We start from the raw sequence: 15786 nt of genomic DNA, 5'->3' as shown, positions 1-15786 counted from the left end.
AGAATACAGGATTGCAGATCTATCTTAGTCGTATAGGAAGTACTCGACCTCGAGGTCCCTGACGGGCGCGGACTGCATGCTCTGCACCACGTGCTCCAGCAGCATGCAAGTTCGTTCCTCCAGGCCTATCGGGAAACTGCCGGTTGGATCCGGGTTGAAGCGAACGATCTTCAGCTTCACGCCGAGGGTCGTCTGCAGCTCCTGCATGCGCTTCTCCTCCGCGCGCCAGCTGTAGTGCTTACCCCTGCGATGCGCGAACTCGTCAACCTCGATTACCAGGCCCCATATGGTGCCCCCGTCCTGCTCCATCTCAATGACAATATCCGGCTTGATGCGCCTCTTCTTTGCCTGCACCGCATAGTTATAGCGCATGTCCCTGACCAATCCGCGAGCCTCAGCCCAGCCCTCACCGCATTCATCGTCCCCTTTCCACCAGTCCTCGATGTGCCTAAACACGAAATGCTGCTTTTCCTCGTACGTAGCTGAGCTCCTGCCCCAGCCGCCCACGACGGGAACCTTGCCATCCTCCTTCTCCATCTCCTCCTCGTCCGCCTCGTCCGGCTCACCCATCCACATGACGCTCACCCGCGCCCCCTTCCCGACCGTATCCATCTCCTGCGCGAGGTCGCCGCCGACACCCCGACTCCTCGCTGCGTTGACGAGCGCCCAGGGCGACACATTCTCTCGGACGTGGAATGATCTCGAGCCAGTCGCCCTCGAGTCCTTCTTCTTCGGATCCCAGTTGAACCCGAGCGCGTCCAGCGTCCGCTTCCTCTCGGCATTCAACTTATCGGCGCGGAACTGCATTCGCTGGTGCTTGACCCAGCCGCCCAAGGACGGATTGTGCCTCCAAGTCGCCGGGACGTTGCAGTGCCCGTGCTCGGACCGAAACTCCTTAAGCTCTTCAACCCGTTCCTCCCAGCTCATCCTCGACTCGGACTTCAGGTCCACGCCGAGACCTTCCAGCCGCCGCCGACGCGGCTCTCGCAGCTTACCCTTGGCGAAGCTGCGTCGCTGCTCGTGGAGCCACCTGTGCAGCTTGGTGTAGCCGCTGGGCACGCGGGTGTGGCCGTTGGTCTCGACGAATGAGCTAAGCTCTTCGAACTTCTCCCGCCATCGGTCTTCCATCCCGCGGCGGTCCGGTCGCGGGGTCCGGGGTTCCCAGCACACCCCGAGCTCGTCCAGCGCCGTCTCCTGCTCCGACGACATGATCCCCTGCCGCCGTCGTTTACGCTGGTACACGACCCACTTGTTGAGGTCGATCCATCTGTCCCTCGGGGGCACGGACGCGTGCCCGTGCTCGCGCACGAACGCGGCGAGCTCGGCGTACTTCTCCTCCCAGCGAACCTTGTGCGATCGTACCGCCGGAGCGGATTCGCCGCCGTCGGCGCCGGCGGGGGCGACCCGGCGCACGTGCGCGCGCGGTCGGGGCGTCGCACGCGTCGGCGCCCCCATCGGCGATCTCATCGCCCTCATCGGCGGGGCCCCGGGTTCCCGACGTTCGGCGGCGACGCGGGGTCCGACGGGACGCGCGGCCGCCACGGTCCCGCGCCACGGCTGTGCCATCACGGCGCGAGACGTGCGCCCACCACGCGGGGCGCGTGACCTGCGACCCCGCCGGTTCGCACGGTGCGCCCCACACTGCCGCGGTCGTCGACGGTTATTCGCTTGACAGAAAGCGCACTGCCAAAAGCAGCTGCGCGTGAATTTCCATTTCGGGCAGGCGCGCGTCGGTCGCTCCGAGGGAGCGGGACGACCGCCGACGACATGCCCCCCAAAAAGAAGGTCGACAAGAAAGACGACGGTAAGGAGGCGGAATCCGGCCCGGACCCCGCGCGCGAGCAGGAGAAGGAGATCGTCACGTCCGAGCTCGAGATACAGGGGCTCACCGCGAAGCTGGCGCGATGGCAGTCGCGAGGCAAGGTCCTCGCCGAGGAGAATCTCGCGCTGGTGGCACAGCTGGAGGAGGCGCGGCGCGTGATGGACGAGACGAACAATCCGCTGTCGCGCCAGCTCAGGTCGACGCACGCGGGGACGCTGGCGAAGGAGTCCGAGCTCCTCCGCGCGGGGGAGGAGCTCGAGCGGATTCTGTCGGAGGGAGCCGAGCTCGAGAGGCGCGAAGCCGACGACGCGCGCACGAGACGCGCGGCGCTCGAGGACGAACTCACCGCGCGCGAGGCGACGGTGAGGGAGGTGGACGAGTTCGCGTCCACGCGCGATAAGCTCGACCTCGAGCTCCGCGAGAAGAAGCTGCTCCTGAAGGCGTCGCGCGAGGATCACCGCCGAAGGGTCGACGACGTCAACACCGAGTTTAAGATCGAGACGGCGGAGATGAAGCGCGAGCACACCCGGAAGATCAAGGAGGCGAAGGCGCACATGCGTGCGCTGATCGACGAACAGCTCGCGGGCACCACGAAGCAAACCGCCGCGGAGAACGAGAGGATGGAGGGGGAGATTGCCTACCAGGTGCGAACCACGCTCGACGTCATCGACCGAAACGAGACGATCATCGCCGAGCACGCGGAGATGGCCGCGGAGATGGACGAGCTGCGGTTGAGGGAGCGGGAGCTCGCCGAGTCCAACGCGGTACACTCCAGGGTCATACGCACGTTCGTGAAAGCGCTGATGGAACGCGGTGAGGTGGACCGCATCGACAAGGTTGCCAAACATCTGGGCGACGCGGTGGCGACGGACACCCTCCCGCAGTACTGCCTGGAGCGGACCCACACGGGGGCCTTGGTGGAGAGGACGAGGAGAAAACCGAGGCGGCGCGCGGGGAAGGGCGAGGCCGAGGTTGCCATCGCGCGACGCGTCGCGGAGGCTAGGTTCGAGCGCGAGCGGGTCGGGGCGGCGTTGATCGCCGCCGCCGCCGCCGAGAAGGAGCTCGAGACGGTCGTCGAGGAGGCGGCGCGCCACGCGAGGAAGGAGTGCGAGAGGTTCCTCGCGGCGTGCGTCGAGGACGCGGCGGGATCGGGCGGCGAAGAGGCGGAGGCTAAGGACGTCCTTATCGAGGACGAGGACGAGGATGACGGGGACGCGGAGGGACGACGGCGAAGGAGGGCGACGGCGCGGCGCGTCCTCGCGGCGGCGCTGGAGAAACCGGAGGCGCCGCTGGCGGATGCGACTCGCGGGATGTTCGAGCAGGCGAAACCGCCGCCGGTCGTGCCACCCACCGACCTCGGGTCGACGCGTGGGTTCGGGTCCCGCGGTCCCGAGGCGGTGAGTCACCGGTCGGGGTCCCTCGCGTCGGAGCGGAGGGTGGCTCGGTCAAACGCGGACCTGTTCGAGCGGAGCGGGTTCAGGCAGCGGTACACATTCACCACCACGCGGCGAAGATGAGGGCAGGGGCGATGGGCGATGACGCGGGCACTTCAGGCACTTCGCGGCGTCGTCTATTAGGTTATGATAGTTTCATGATGTCATCACGCGTCGGCGGTGACTGGCCAGAACTTTTCACAAGCTCTTCGTGGTGACGAGGAACAGCAGGGACGATGAGATGAATTGGGCACATTCTCGACTGCGAGGAGAGGAGCCGAACGCGGGGCGTTCATCGGTTCCGTCATCATGGAGGGAGGCGAGGGTGATGCGATGAGTTGGAGAGCGCGGATCGAGGCTTTCGCCGCAAAGGAGGGCGGCGACGGCGGCGACGACGCGAAGCTCACGCTGACCCAATCTCTGAGCTCCGCGGAGAGGGCGGCGGTGCACGAGCTCGCCAGGCGACTGGGCCTGGGTTCGAAATCCGAGGGCTCCGACGATGATGGGACGCGCGTGGTGACCGTGTTCCGTCGCGCCCCCGGATCGACGGGCGCGGCGAAGCGAGGCGGAAGAGCAGGCGGGAGGGGCGCGCGCAGAGCTAACGGTAGTTCGCCTTCTTCAACCGCCGCCGTCGATCCCTCCGCGGACGAGGACTACGGGGACGACGAGGACGACGGCGTGAGCGCGTTCGACGACAGCCTCGCCGACCTTCGCGACGCCCCGTTCGACCTTTACCGGGCTCTCAAGATCCCTCGCGCCGAGAACGGCAGGGGCTACTCGGGAGGCACGGCGCGCGCTCGCGCATCCTACCACCGCGAGGCTGTGCGATGCCACCCGGATACCGTGCCCAAGGGATGCGGCGCGTGCCACGGATGCGGCGGCGTCCTCAAACCCGGTCGGTGGTGGCACAGACCCCAGGCGATCCCGGCGAACGCGCCGAAGGGCGACGGCGAGTTCGGGCTTCTCGACGAGGGCGAGGACGACGACTTTGCCATCGCCTCCGTCCCGACGGCGCGAGAAAAAGACGCCGGTGACTCACCGCCTCGGAGCCCCGCGTCCACCTTGGGACCCGCGTCCACCTTGGGACCCGCGTCGCAGCACAGGCTCGACATGTGCCCGCCGTGTTACGCGTCGCACAGGGCGTCGCACGTCTCGCGAAAGGTAACCTTCGGCGACGACGGCGACGCGGCTCGCGTGGAGAACCGCGGCGACTGTTTCGTGAAAATCGAGACGCTCGGGGACTTGGGGGCGGAGCGGGCCAGGTACGACGCCGCCGCGTACGGCGCGCTCAGGCGACGAAGGCGGACGCTCGCGGCGAGGGCCGCGGCGGATAACGCGCGGGCTCTCGCCGCGGTGTCCGGACGCGCGGTAGACGGAAACGGAAGGGGAGACAAAGACGGAGACAAAGATGGAAACGATCCGGATGACGATCCAGACGATGATCCGGACGCGCCGCCGGACGAGGCCGGCGTCCACGACCCCGCCGACGCCGCCGCGCACGCCGACTACCGATACCGAGGGGACGAAGACTGCCTCGACGACGATCCCGACGACGACGTGGACGATCCGAGGAACCTCTCCGGCGTCACCCGGTTCGCGGCTGCGTGCGCTAAGTTTCAGAGGGTCACGGTGGCGTACCTCGCGCTGAGGGATCCGGCTCGGTGCCGCGTGTACGACGAGCACGGGTACGGCGCGCTGGTTAAGGCTGAGGCGTACGCGGAGGATGACGTGTTCGATGCCGACCCGTGGGACGTTTACGACCGTTTCTTCGCCGGGGTGGACGAGGAGGACCGGCAGTACCTCCTGCTTCACGGCGGAGGCGGCGACGACGATTCGGACGGCGCGAGCTCCGATTCCGATAACGGCTCGGGCGAATCGGACGACGACGACGACGACGCGATGATGGAGGAGGCGTTGGTGCAGGCGCGGCACGAGAGATTCGAGACGTTCGATGAAGGGGGCGGTCGATTGGCGAACGTCGCAGATGCGCCGCCGCCGAGGCCACCGGTGTCAGTGCTGATGGCCATGGGAGATAAGGCGGCGGGGGCTCGCTCGTCCGCGGGCGATGACGACGCGCTTCCCGGTTTGGAGGGCGGAGATATTTGGGCTGCGTTGGCCAAGAGGTACGAGGCTGATCCCGTGGGCGAGAAGCGTAAACGGGACAACGAGGAAGAGGAACAAGGGGATGCAGAATAGACGAGACGCGTTGGGTTTTAAATCCAGTCCCTATTGCTCATTGCTCTCTTCGTCGTTCGCCTCAGCTTTCTTCAGCAGCCTCTCACCGCTCACCGCCACCGCGGCCGCCCCCAACGGCGCGGTGATCAGGATGGCGAGCACCCCCAGCGCGAGTATGACCTCCGCCCGTTTCGTCTCTGGACCGTTTCTATCTCCACCCTCGAACGCGATTGCCGCATCCAGCGGTAAACCAGCCAACGCGGCCTGAACCGTCGCCTTTGGCATCCACGCTATGGCCACGAATATCCGCTCCGTGAACGCCAACTGCCCTCCTCCCGCGGCGAGGAACGCGACCAGGCCGCGCACGCACAGACCGGCGGCGAGTAAACCCACGCCGGCGCCCACCTCACCCCCCGAGAGCCTCGACACGTCCACCGCCGCGCCGATGAGCGCGAAGAGCAGCGGCTGCGCGAGATCGTTCCACAGGACGTTCAGGACCCCGCCGCACGCTTTCGCGTCCACCGCGCCCCACTCCCGAGCCGCCGCGGCCGACGCGACGATGACACCCAGCGCGGCGCCTCCGGTCATCTCCGCCTCGGCGCCGGCGAAGAGGATCAGCAGCGACATCCCGAGGAGCCACGCGGCTCGACGCGCGGGCGTCTCCCCCGGAACCTCCCACACCCTGAACGCATCCGGTGACCCCCCACCCGGTGAGGCCACCGCGCGATCAGGCGGCGTGATCGAACCGAGCGCCCTGCCCGCGAGGTAGCCGAGGAGAGCCCCGCCGACAATCTGCGTCGGCGCCCTCCACGCGGCGGAGGACGCCCCGCCGCCGGCGGCTGTGACCAAAAACCCGGCGCAAACGCCGAACCCGGCGATGGCGTACACCACGTCCACGCTCGCGGCGGTCGTCACGAGCGCGGGGACCCCGGCTTTGACGCCGTAGCCCTTATCCTGCAGCCTGAGCAGCGAGGGTATCACCACCGCCGGGGATATCGCGGCAAACAGGTACCCCAAGACTGCGCAGTAGGTCCACGGCAGGTTCAGCGCGGGCTTGGCGAGCAAGGCGACGGTGAGCGCCTCGGCAGTGGAGGGACCGAACGCGAGCCTGGCGGCGGGCCATCTCAGGCGGTAAACCGCCGCGACGTCCAGGGAGAGACCCGCGCGCACGAGGATGACCCCGAGCGCGGCTGTGCGCATCGCGGATGAGCACCGCGCGTCCACCGCCTCGCCGACTGCCTCGCTCAGCCCCGGGACGTTGCGCATGACGAATCCGGCGACGAGCTGACCGAGCAGCGGGGGTAGGGGCGGGAACCGCGCGACGTAGTGGCCCGCGAAGGTGGCGACGAAGAGCAGGACGTACACGGCGAAGACGGGACCGCGGGGTTCCATGGATGGGCCGATGGCCAGCCACGACGCGCACCACCACGCGACGACACCCGCGAGCACGAGCAGCGCGCGCTTGGCCTCCGCGGGAGTGACGCGCAGGACCGGGATCTTCCGCTCGTCCGTCATCGTGCGATCGCGTCGGTCGTTTCGTCGCACCGCGCGCGCGTCTTCGAGCTGCGCGCCTCCCAACCCTCAAACATGTCCAGTCCGTCGCAGGACCGCAAAGCACAATTTTGTGCCACGTCGTGACGATGAGCGCTCTCGTCGCCAACGCCGTCGGTCCGGTCGCCGTCGCGCGTCGTCCTCCGAGACGGATGCGTCACGCGCCGCGTGAGCGCGTGAGCGCGCCGCGAGCGTCCCGCGCGGACGACCTGCCCGGGATCCTCCTCGGCGCCGCGGCCAAGAAGCTCGAGGAGGACGTCAACTCGTTCATCGGCCTCTTCGACGAGGATGCGCCCACGCACGAGAGGCCTCCCACGCTTCCCGTCGCCGGCAACACTCTCGATATCGCCCAGGGAGGTCACCGACAGCTGCTCGAGTGGGCCGAGACCTACGGCGTCGCGGACGGGGTCCACGAGGTCAAGATGCTGTCGCAGACCATCCTCCACCTCACCGATCCGAAGCTCGCGAGGGAACTCATGTTCGAGCGCTCCGACTCGTTTCCGGACCGAGGCGTCAGCGCGATGGCCAAGTTCTTCCGCGAGGACCAGGCCGCGTTCGTGAACACCTCCGGCGAGCAGTGGATGGCGTACCGCAAGATGGGCACCGCGACCGTCAACGGCGGCGCGCTCGACAGGCTGGCGGGTAAGGTTGCCGAGCGATCCGAGGCGCTCGTCACGCGGTGGGTTCGCGACGCGAGCGCGAGCGGCGACGGACGGAACGCGACCGAGGTGGACATCAGCGACGCGTCACAGGCGGTCACGCTCGAGGTCATCCACGAGGCGCTCTTCTCCGAACAACTGGACGTCATCGACGGCGAGAGGAACGCGGTGGCGCTGGCCCGATCCTTTCGCGAGTTTAACGTCGCCAATCAGGATCTGCTCAACGACTTCCTCACCCTCTACCAGAGGTTCGAGACCCCCGAGAGGGCGAGGAGGGACACGCACAGGAGGCGTCTGCGCGCGCACTTCGACGAGCGCGCGGACGCGCGTCGGGCGGCCATCGCCCGCGACGGCGCCGCCGCGGCGCCCAGGGACTTGCTCACCGCGCTGTTAACCGCGAGGGACCCAGCCACCGGCGCGGCGCTCACTCGTGACGACGTGAACCTCACCCTGACGGAGATGATGGTCGCGGGTCACGACACCACCGCCGCGACGGTGGCGTGCATGATGTGCCTGCTCGCGTCGCACCCCGAGGTGAGGGCCTCCGTCACCGGGGAGGTGGACGAGTTCAGGCGAAACAACGGGGGGCGGCTGCCGAGCTCGGTGGCGGACGCGAACGCGCTGGTGAAGCTGGACGACGCGATGAAGGAGACGATGCGACTGTACCCGGCGGTGCTCATCGTCGTGCGCAAGGCGGAGGAGGGAACCGGCGGAGTGTTCACCAAGGGACCGGGGAGAGAGGTCCGGATTCCCGAGGGCTCCGGGATGTGGGTGTCCCCATACGTCCTCGGTCGGCTGGCTCGACACTGGGGTGGGGACGAGGAGGACGTGAAGCGGTTCAGGCCGAGCCGTTTCGAGGAGGCTCGCGAGCGCGGCGATTCTCTCGACGCGTACATGCCGTTCGGAGGCGGACCGAGGGTGTGTCTGGGCTCGCGGTTTGCGATGCTCGAGGGCAAGGTTTTGGCGGCTCACATCCTGGCCGATTGGGACGTAGAGCTGGCGGCGGAGACGAGGGACGCGATCGCTCGGAACGACGGCGAGCTGCCCATCGCATATGCGGCGGGTCTGATGTCTTTCCCGGAGCCGCTCAGGCTGCGAGTCAGGCGACGAGGGGCGGCATCCGGCCCTCGATGATTTGTGTTGATGTAACGACAAAAATGCGAGCTGTGTTTGTTTAACATGTCTAAGCGTCTACGCGTGCATCGGATGATACTCACGGCCCCGTCGTTTGGAATGGTCGTCTTATCGGTCTCGCGCGGTGGCGAGCTTGTGCCGCGCGGACGTCACCTCGACCAGTTCCAGCCGTCGGATTGACCGGAGCTGTTGTCCGTTGCCAGAAAATGATTTTAGATCGTACATTCAGGGCACTCAGCCGCGGCCATCACCTCGGAGACAGGCGCGTGATCCGCGGTGGCCTCATCCGCACGCAGGTACACCAGGCTATTACCCTTGAACACCGCGGTGCCGCCCTGCTGCACCGCATCCCGCGGCTGGGGCGGCGCGATCATCACGAAGTTCTTCATGACTTCCTTCATCTTCGCCCTGCCCTCCGGTTCCATCAAGCCTCGCTCCTTGATGCGTTCCCCCGTGACCTTGGTGAAGAACAGCCGCTTGACTCCCTCCATCACCTTGGGATCAAAAAACAAGCCCTCGCTACCGTCGAGATCGCCATGGAAGTTGAGTGCGCTGTAAGCCTTGCGATCCGGATCAACGAAGAGGCACTCCTTCGGAAATGGCAGTGCCTTGGAGAAGGCCTGCGCACCCTCCGGCGTGCCTACAGCCACCACCGCCAGGAGCACACCCGCCTCATCAAACTGAGGCTTGAGCTTAGCAAGCTCAGAGGCATGCTCCCAGCAAAACACTCACCCGAAGTGACGAAGGAACGAGACGACCACGGTCTTGTCGGAGTTCCACGGCTGGCAAGGGCGACCGTCGGCATCGAGGATGGAAATGTTGGAGAGAGGATGTTCACTTGTCTTGGTGCTCGGCGCCGAGGGGACGGCCGAGGAGGCGGCAGCGCGCGGTGGCGCGACCCGGGCGCGACCCGGGCGCGACCCGCGCGAAGGGCGGGTCGCGAGCGACGCGACACGAGCGGCGCAGCTCATTAGTTCTATCGGAAGGGTCGAAGAGGGAACCGAAAACGTAGCCTCGGCTTTTTCTGCCAAGTGTTTTCTGAAGATCTCTCAGGCCGCGCCACGTCATCGCCCGGCCCCGCTCCACCGCGAGCCGCTCATCGTCTCGCAACTTTTTCTCCCACGTCTTCCCGGCGGTTGCGCCAGACAAGGTCGTAGCGCAGCGGTGACGATGACCTCCAAGGACGGCAAGGCCGAGGTGGCCACCGCGGATGTCTCTCTCGCGATTGTCCCCGGGGAGAAGGACACCGCCATGAAGGCCGCGGCGGGCATCGTATCGGGCACGTCCGATCCCGCCCCCATCGTGGCGGCCAACCGCTTCGCCGATCCCGTGCGATGGAGGGTACCTCCCAGCCCACTGCAGCAGGTGTTCTTCACGCAAGTCACCCCGCTGATCAGCACCGGACACATCCGTAGGCTCGAGCCCGAGGATCTGTGCCACCTCCCCGAGCTCGACAGCGAGGACCTCGCGGCCAAGTTCGACAGGGATTGGGCGGAGGAGCGAAGGAGGCGACCGGACAAGCCCTCGCTGGTCCGCGCGTGCCTCGTGGGCAGCGGCCCCACGCTCATTTACACCGGTATCCTCTACGTCATCGCTCAGGCGACCCTGTTCAGCGGGCCCGTGCTCCTCCGTCTCATCGTCGAGGCGCTGGAGTGTAGAGCGGCGGGCGGCGCGAGCTGCCCTTCCAACCAAGATCTGTACTACTACGCCATGTTCCTCACGCTGGCGGGCGTGGTGCAGAACCTGTGCCAGGCGCAGCAGGATTACACGATGCAGCGCCTGGGAGTCCGCGTGCGCAACCGCCTGATGTGCGCGCTGTATCGCAAGGTTCTCAGGCTCTCACCCCTGGGCCTGCAGGAGGAGACCACCGGAAAGATCGTCACCCTGATGTCAAACGACGTCAACAAACTGCAAGACGTGTTCCAGCTCTTGCACAACATCTGGGGCGCGCCGATTTTCATCATCGCCGCGTTCGCCATGCTCTACGACGTCATCCAGTGGTCCACATTCATCGGCTTCCTGTGCATCATCGTCGCCGCGCCGTTTACGTTCATGGTGGCCAAGACGCTGTTCTCCATCCGCCTCAAGCTGCTCAAAACCGCGGAGGGTCGCATCAACATCCTCAGCGAGGTCATCAACGGCATGCGCGTCATCAAGTACTACGCCTGGGAGAAGTCCTTCAAGGAACGCGCTCAGGAGATCAGGAACAAAGAGGTCAAGCTCATCTGGGCATCTCAGAAGGTCGGCGCCCTCTTCGGCGTTGCGCTCTTCTCAACACCGGTGTTCATCGCGGTGTGCTCGCTCGGGTCCTACTCACTCGCGGGCAACACGCTCACGGCATCCACCGCGTACACCGCCCTCGCACTGTTCAACATGCTCCGCTTCCCACTCATCCTCGTCCCGTTCTTGCTCACCAACTTGCTCAACGCGCTGAGCGCCGTGCAGCGTCTCGGGGCCTTTTTGCTCCAGGATGAGAACGAGAAGGTTGAGCCGGACATGTCGGAGCCCGGCCGCGTCCGAGTCGCCGCGGGTGACTTCAAGTGGCCCGCGGTGCAGAAAAAGCCCGAGGAGCCCAAGAAGGGACCCCCCGGCAAGGGCGTCAAGGCAAAGAAGGAGGAGGAGAAGAAGAAGGAGGAGGAGGAGGAGGAGAAGAAGGGCGACGACGCTCCCGACGCCGTGGAGGTTCCCGCGGAGGAACCCGAGCAACCCCCGTTTGAGTTGACCGGCGTCGACCTCGACCTCGCTCCGGGCTCGCTCACCATGGTCATCGGAAGGGTAGGCTGCGGCAAGTCAACGCTGCTCTCCGCGCTCAATAAGTTCGTTCCGCAGACCACGGGCGACATGAAAGTGAGCGGGCGCGTCGCGTACGTCGCCCAGCAGGCTTGGATCCTCAACTCCACCGTCAAGGATAACATCCTCTTCGGCCAGCCGTACGACGAGGAAAAGTACCGAAAGTGTCTCTGTGTCTCCCAGCTCGAGGCCGACCTGGAGATTCTCCCCGCGCGCGATATGACCATGATTGGCGAACGGGGCGTGACCCTCTCCGGCGGGCAGAAGCAGCGCGTGTCCATCGCCAGGGCCGTTTACGCCGCCGCGGATGTCTACCTCCTCGACGACCCGCTCTCCGCCGTGGATAACCACGTCGGAGCCGCGCTCTTCGAGCAGGTCCTCGGAGCGTCCGGGGTGCTCCGCAAGAGCACAAGGCTGCTGGTTACCAACGCGCTGCAGTATCTTCCCAAGGCTGACAAGATCGTGGTGCTGGAGGAGGGCAAGGTTGCGGAGATTGGTACCTACGACGAGCTCATGCGCAAGGGGCTTGATTTCGCCAACTTGATGGCTGCACACGGCATAGAGGACGAGGGCGAGGACGCCGACGGCAAGAGGGCATCTACCGACGGTCGCAAGTCCATGGATGCCGGTCGTAAGTCGGTGGACGGTCGTAAGTCGGTGGACGGTCGCAAGCCGATGGCTGAGGAGAAGCCCAAGGGTCCCCCCGGCGCAAAGAAGGACGACATGTCCGCCGAGGAGGAGCGCTCCGTGGGCAATGTTGGCTCTCGCGTGTATCTGGCGCTGTTCAACGCGACGGGCACGAAGATGTCCATCCCGCTCGTGGCATTCCTGTTCACAATGGAGTATGGCAGCAAGGCGTTCTTGGACTACTGGCTCAGCTGGTGGGCAGCGGACCACTGGGGCTGGGAGAGCAACCAATACCTCGGCGTATATTTTGCCATCTTCCTCTTCAACGGGATTGCGATCTTCTTCAGGTCAATCGTGCTGTACTTCTTCCTGGTCAGGGCAGCGAAGAACATGCACGATCAGCTATTGAACCGGGTCATCAAGTTCCCGATGTCCTTCTTCGACACCACCCCAAGCGGGCGCGTGATCAACAGATTCTCCCGCGACACCGAGACCATCGACACCATCCTCCCTGGCATCATCATCCAGTTCCTGGGTTGCATCACCAGCATCGTCACCACACTCGCCATTGTGAGCGTCGCGACCGGCTGGTTCACCCTCGCTCTCCCTTTCATCATGTTCGTGTACATCGCCCTCCAGCGCTTCTACATCCCGGCGTGCCGCGAGCTTCAGCGCATCGAGTCAATCTCTCGATCGCCCATCTACTCCGGCCTGGGCGAGGCCGTCAACGGCGTCGAGACCATCCGCGCTTTCAGGCAGGAGGCGCACTTCATCACCCTCGCGGATGGACTCATCCAACACAACGCGGACGCTTTCGTCACCCAGAAACTCGCTGCGGCTTGGCTCACCACGCGCCTGCGTTTCCTGGGTACGGTCATTGTTGCGTGCACCGCGTTTTTGGTGATTCAGGGTAAGGTCGGTCCGGGCGTCGCCGGTCTGTGCCTGGTGTACGCGCTCGACGTCACCAAGTACCTCGAGCATGGCACCAACATGGCGAGCGAGTTGGAGACCAAGATGAACGCGGTGGAGAGGGTCGTTGAGTACCTGGACAAGCCCCTGGAGTCTGACCACGAGACGGCGCCGAAGGTGATCCAGGCGCTGCCCACCGCGTGGCCGCGGAAGGGCAAGCTGGTGGTGACCGGCCTGAACATGAGGTACCGACCCGGCTTACCCCTGGTGCTCAAGGATCTCACGTTCACGGCGCTCGCTGGCGAGAAGCTGGGCGTGTGCGGCAGGACGGGCAGCGGGAAGTCGTCCCTGTTTGTCGCGTTGTTTCGCATCGTGGAGCCCGCGTCGGGAACCGTCTCCATCGACGGCGTGGACGTCTCCACGCTCGGCCTGCACCTGCTCCGTTCCAAGATGGCGATGATCCCCCAGGATCCGTTCATGTTCGCAGGCACCATTCGCACCAACCTGGACCCGTTCGACGAGCACCCCGAGGTTGCCCTCTGGGAGGTCCTCGGGAAGGTCGGCCTCCGCGGCATGGTTGAGGACGCCGCGAAGAAGCTCGACTACGAGGTTGTGGACAACGGCGCCAACTTTTCGTTGGGCCAGAGGCAGCTCCTGTGCATGGGTCGCGCCTTGCTCCGCAACAGCAAGGTGCTCATGATGGACGAGGCCACCGCGAGCGTGGACATGGACAGCGATGCGCTCATCCAGCGCACGGTGCGGGACGCCTTTGCGGATTGCACCGTCCTCACCATTGCTCACAGGCTGAACACCATCATGGACTCGGACAAGGTTGCGTTCCTGGAGGCGGGCGCCTTGGCCGAGTTCGGGGAGCCCGCGGACCTACTCAAGGACAAGACCGGGCTGTTCACCAAGCTCGTCGAGCAGAGCGGGAAGAAGAACAGCGAGCATCTCATCGGACTGTCCAACGCCGCCAAGGAGAGGAGGCAGAGCGCCCAGAATCTCCGCGAAGTTCAGGAGGCTGCCGAGGAGGCTCATCACGAGGGCTCTCCTTAATTGTTCAAAAACACGCGCGCGCATCAAAATTTGCTTTAATACCATACATTACAAAACGTCTAACCGACTCACGCCCTCTTCGTGCGCTTAACATTTCCGGCCTTGTTGGGAGTCGCCTTGGCACCCGCCTTGTTGGGAGCAAACCGATCACTGAGCATGGTCAACGTACCGATGACGTACCCAGTCATGATGGAGGCCCCCATCGCGGTCTCCCAGCTCATGCCCTGCGTCATGCCGTCGTGGGTCACGTTGCCCCACTCAGAGCGCAGAATCTTGGAGCTCAGCGTGATGAGCATCGCCTCGGTGAGGATAGCCCGGGGCTTGATGGCGAGCATCATTCCCATGGCCACAAGGATGGACCAAATAGCGAAAATGTGTCCGAATCCGCCGAGCGACGCAGGGCCCATGAGCAGCAAAATCGCTCCGACGAGCTCTAGTTTGCCAACCATCTTGGACCCGGGGTGCGCCATGGTGCCCGCCGCTTTCGCCAGGCCGACGCCAGTTATCGCGGTCACTAGGGCGTAGTAGCCGTACTCGGCCGGGACAAGGTCCTGCGCCTTTACGAGATAGTTCATCACCACATCTGTCATCGTGCTTTTAGCTTCGGTGCGATCGGCCCGCTCTGCGACGCCGGTTTGTGCCGCGGCGGGGGATGTGAGAAGGAATATTAATCAGCTCACAGGCGCCCGCCGCCCAAATCTCTCCAAATCGTGAAAACGCCAAAAACCCGCGAAATCTAACTGGAACGCAGTCGTCAACTCGGGAATTTTATTGCCTAATGTGAAAGTGAGATTCAGTGGCAAATCGGTTAGGCGTTCTGGTCCTCACGATTTATTTCGGTCGGTCCTAATGGCGGCGCCGACCGATACGGGCGAAATTTCCGGTTCGCAGACCAAGGGTGGTTTCCCGCCAACAAAAACCGAGTCGTAAACCGTGACGTGCGCGCCCCGGGAGGCGACTTTTCCTTCCGAGATCCACGGACGAGGGCGCCAGTTCCTCACGCGAGGTCCCGCCGCCCTCTAGGTGCGCGGTCCTCAAGACCTTCCCCCCCCCCTTTTCGCGCGCCGCGAGGAGCTGGTCCCAGCCCCCCGCGCGCGCAAAAGGTAGGAGTCGGCCGTCGCGGCTCCCGGTTTGCGGCCCGCCAATTAAATTAATTGCGGAACCCGCGCCGCCCTTCCGTTCCTCCTCCTTTCGCCATGCTCAAGTACAAGCTCAAGCAGTGGCTCGCGGTCAACGAACCCGGGGCCCTCCCGGTGAAGACCGAGCCCGGGTCTCCGCCCACGTGCGTGACCCCGCCGCTTCCCAGGTCGCCGTCCACCTCCGACGTCAACAAGTACCCGAGCCTTAAGAAGAAGATCCTCGGGCCCAAGATGGTGGACGCCGACCACCCTCACGCGGAGTCTCCCACGACTAGCTCCAAGGAGAACGCGGGTAATTCCACCCTCGGGAACAAGTACACCAGCACCTTCGCGTCCACCACCGACCTCGCCGCCGCGGCCGCGTTCGCGACGGGCCTCCAGCCCTCGAAGCGAAAGCGCGAATTCGACGAGCCATTTCGGCCCACGTCGCCGCCAAACGTCAAGAAGGAGAGGTCCGACGACGGCTCGGACCGCGCCAAGTCCCCCAAGCC

General features: G+C 65.2%; 8 protein-coding genes across 8 annotated transcripts; 4 read left to right on the top strand and 4 right to left on the bottom strand.

Moving 5' to 3' along the window:
- Window positions 1-24: 24 nt before the first annotated feature.
- On the bottom strand, window positions 25-1476 carry MICPUN_60724 (predicted protein; the record flags this gene model as incomplete). The annotated part of the gene is made up of 1 exon (XM_002507884.1): window positions 25-1476. One exon carries the CDS (start codon window positions 1474-1476, stop codon window positions 25-27), a length of 1452 nt encoding a protein of 483 aa, XP_002507930.1.
- Window positions 1477-1767: 291 nt separating this feature from the next.
- MICPUN_60723 (predicted protein) lies at window positions 1768-3339 on the top strand (the record flags this gene model as incomplete). Its single annotated transcript, XM_002508176.1, has 1 exon — window positions 1768-3339. The coding sequence occupies one exon, from the start codon at window positions 1768-1770 to the stop codon at window positions 3337-3339; it is 1572 nt and encodes a 523-aa protein (XP_002508222.1).
- A 225-nt stretch (window positions 3340-3564) lies between these two features.
- MICPUN_60722 (predicted protein) lies at window positions 3565-5451 on the top strand (the record flags this gene model as incomplete). Its single annotated transcript, XM_002508175.1, has 1 exon — window positions 3565-5451. One exon carries the CDS (start codon window positions 3565-3567, stop codon window positions 5449-5451), a length of 1887 nt encoding a protein of 628 aa, XP_002508221.1.
- An 89-nt stretch (window positions 5452-5540) lies between these two features.
- MICPUN_60721 (monovalent Cation:Proton antiporter-1 family) lies at window positions 5541-6945 on the bottom strand (the record flags this gene model as incomplete). The annotated part of the gene is made up of 2 exons (XM_002507883.1): window positions 5541-5543; window positions 5566-6945. The coding sequence occupies 2 exons, from the start codon at window positions 6943-6945 to the stop codon at window positions 5541-5543; spliced, it is 1383 nt and encodes a 460-aa protein (XP_002507929.1).
- Window positions 6946-7070: 125 nt separating this feature from the next.
- On the top strand, window positions 7071-8774 carry MICPUN_60720 (predicted protein; the record flags this gene model as incomplete). Its single annotated transcript, XM_002508174.1, has 1 exon — window positions 7071-8774. The coding sequence occupies one exon, from the start codon at window positions 7071-7073 to the stop codon at window positions 8772-8774; it is 1704 nt and encodes a 567-aa protein (XP_002508220.1).
- A 13-nt stretch (window positions 8775-8787) lies between these two features.
- Window positions 8788-9842, bottom strand: MICPUN_60719 (predicted protein; the record flags this gene model as incomplete). Its single annotated transcript, XM_002507882.1, has 2 exons — window positions 8788-9501; window positions 9776-9842. 2 exons carry the CDS (start codon window positions 9840-9842, stop codon window positions 8987-8989), a joined length of 582 nt encoding a protein of 193 aa, XP_002507928.1. The 3' UTR covers window positions 8788-8986.
- Window positions 9843-10025: 183 nt separating this feature from the next.
- MICPUN_94915 (ATP-binding cassette superfamily) lies at window positions 10026-14217 on the top strand (the record flags this gene model as incomplete). Its single annotated transcript, XM_002508173.1, has 2 exons — window positions 10026-11324; window positions 11469-14217. The coding sequence occupies 2 exons, from the start codon at window positions 10026-10028 to the stop codon at window positions 14154-14156; spliced, it is 3987 nt and encodes a 1328-aa protein (XP_002508219.1). The 3' UTR covers window positions 14157-14217.
- A 7-nt stretch (window positions 14218-14224) lies between these two features.
- MICPUN_60717 (predicted protein) lies at window positions 14225-14746 on the bottom strand (the record flags this gene model as incomplete). The annotated part of the gene is made up of 1 exon (XM_002507881.1): window positions 14225-14746. One exon carries the CDS (start codon window positions 14744-14746, stop codon window positions 14225-14227), a length of 522 nt encoding a protein of 173 aa, XP_002507927.1.
- Between the last annotated feature and the right edge of the window lie 1040 nt (window positions 14747-15786).

The sequence above is a fragment of the Micromonas commoda genome, chromosome 8 (assembly GCF_000090985.2).
Source record: "Micromonas commoda chromosome 8, complete sequence".
In the NCBI taxonomy this organism is placed as follows: domain Eukaryota; kingdom Viridiplantae; phylum Chlorophyta; class Mamiellophyceae; order Mamiellales; family Mamiellaceae; genus Micromonas; species Micromonas commoda.
Note: the sequence above shows the minus strand (reverse complement) of the source record. Positions and strands in the feature narration are given on the sequence as shown.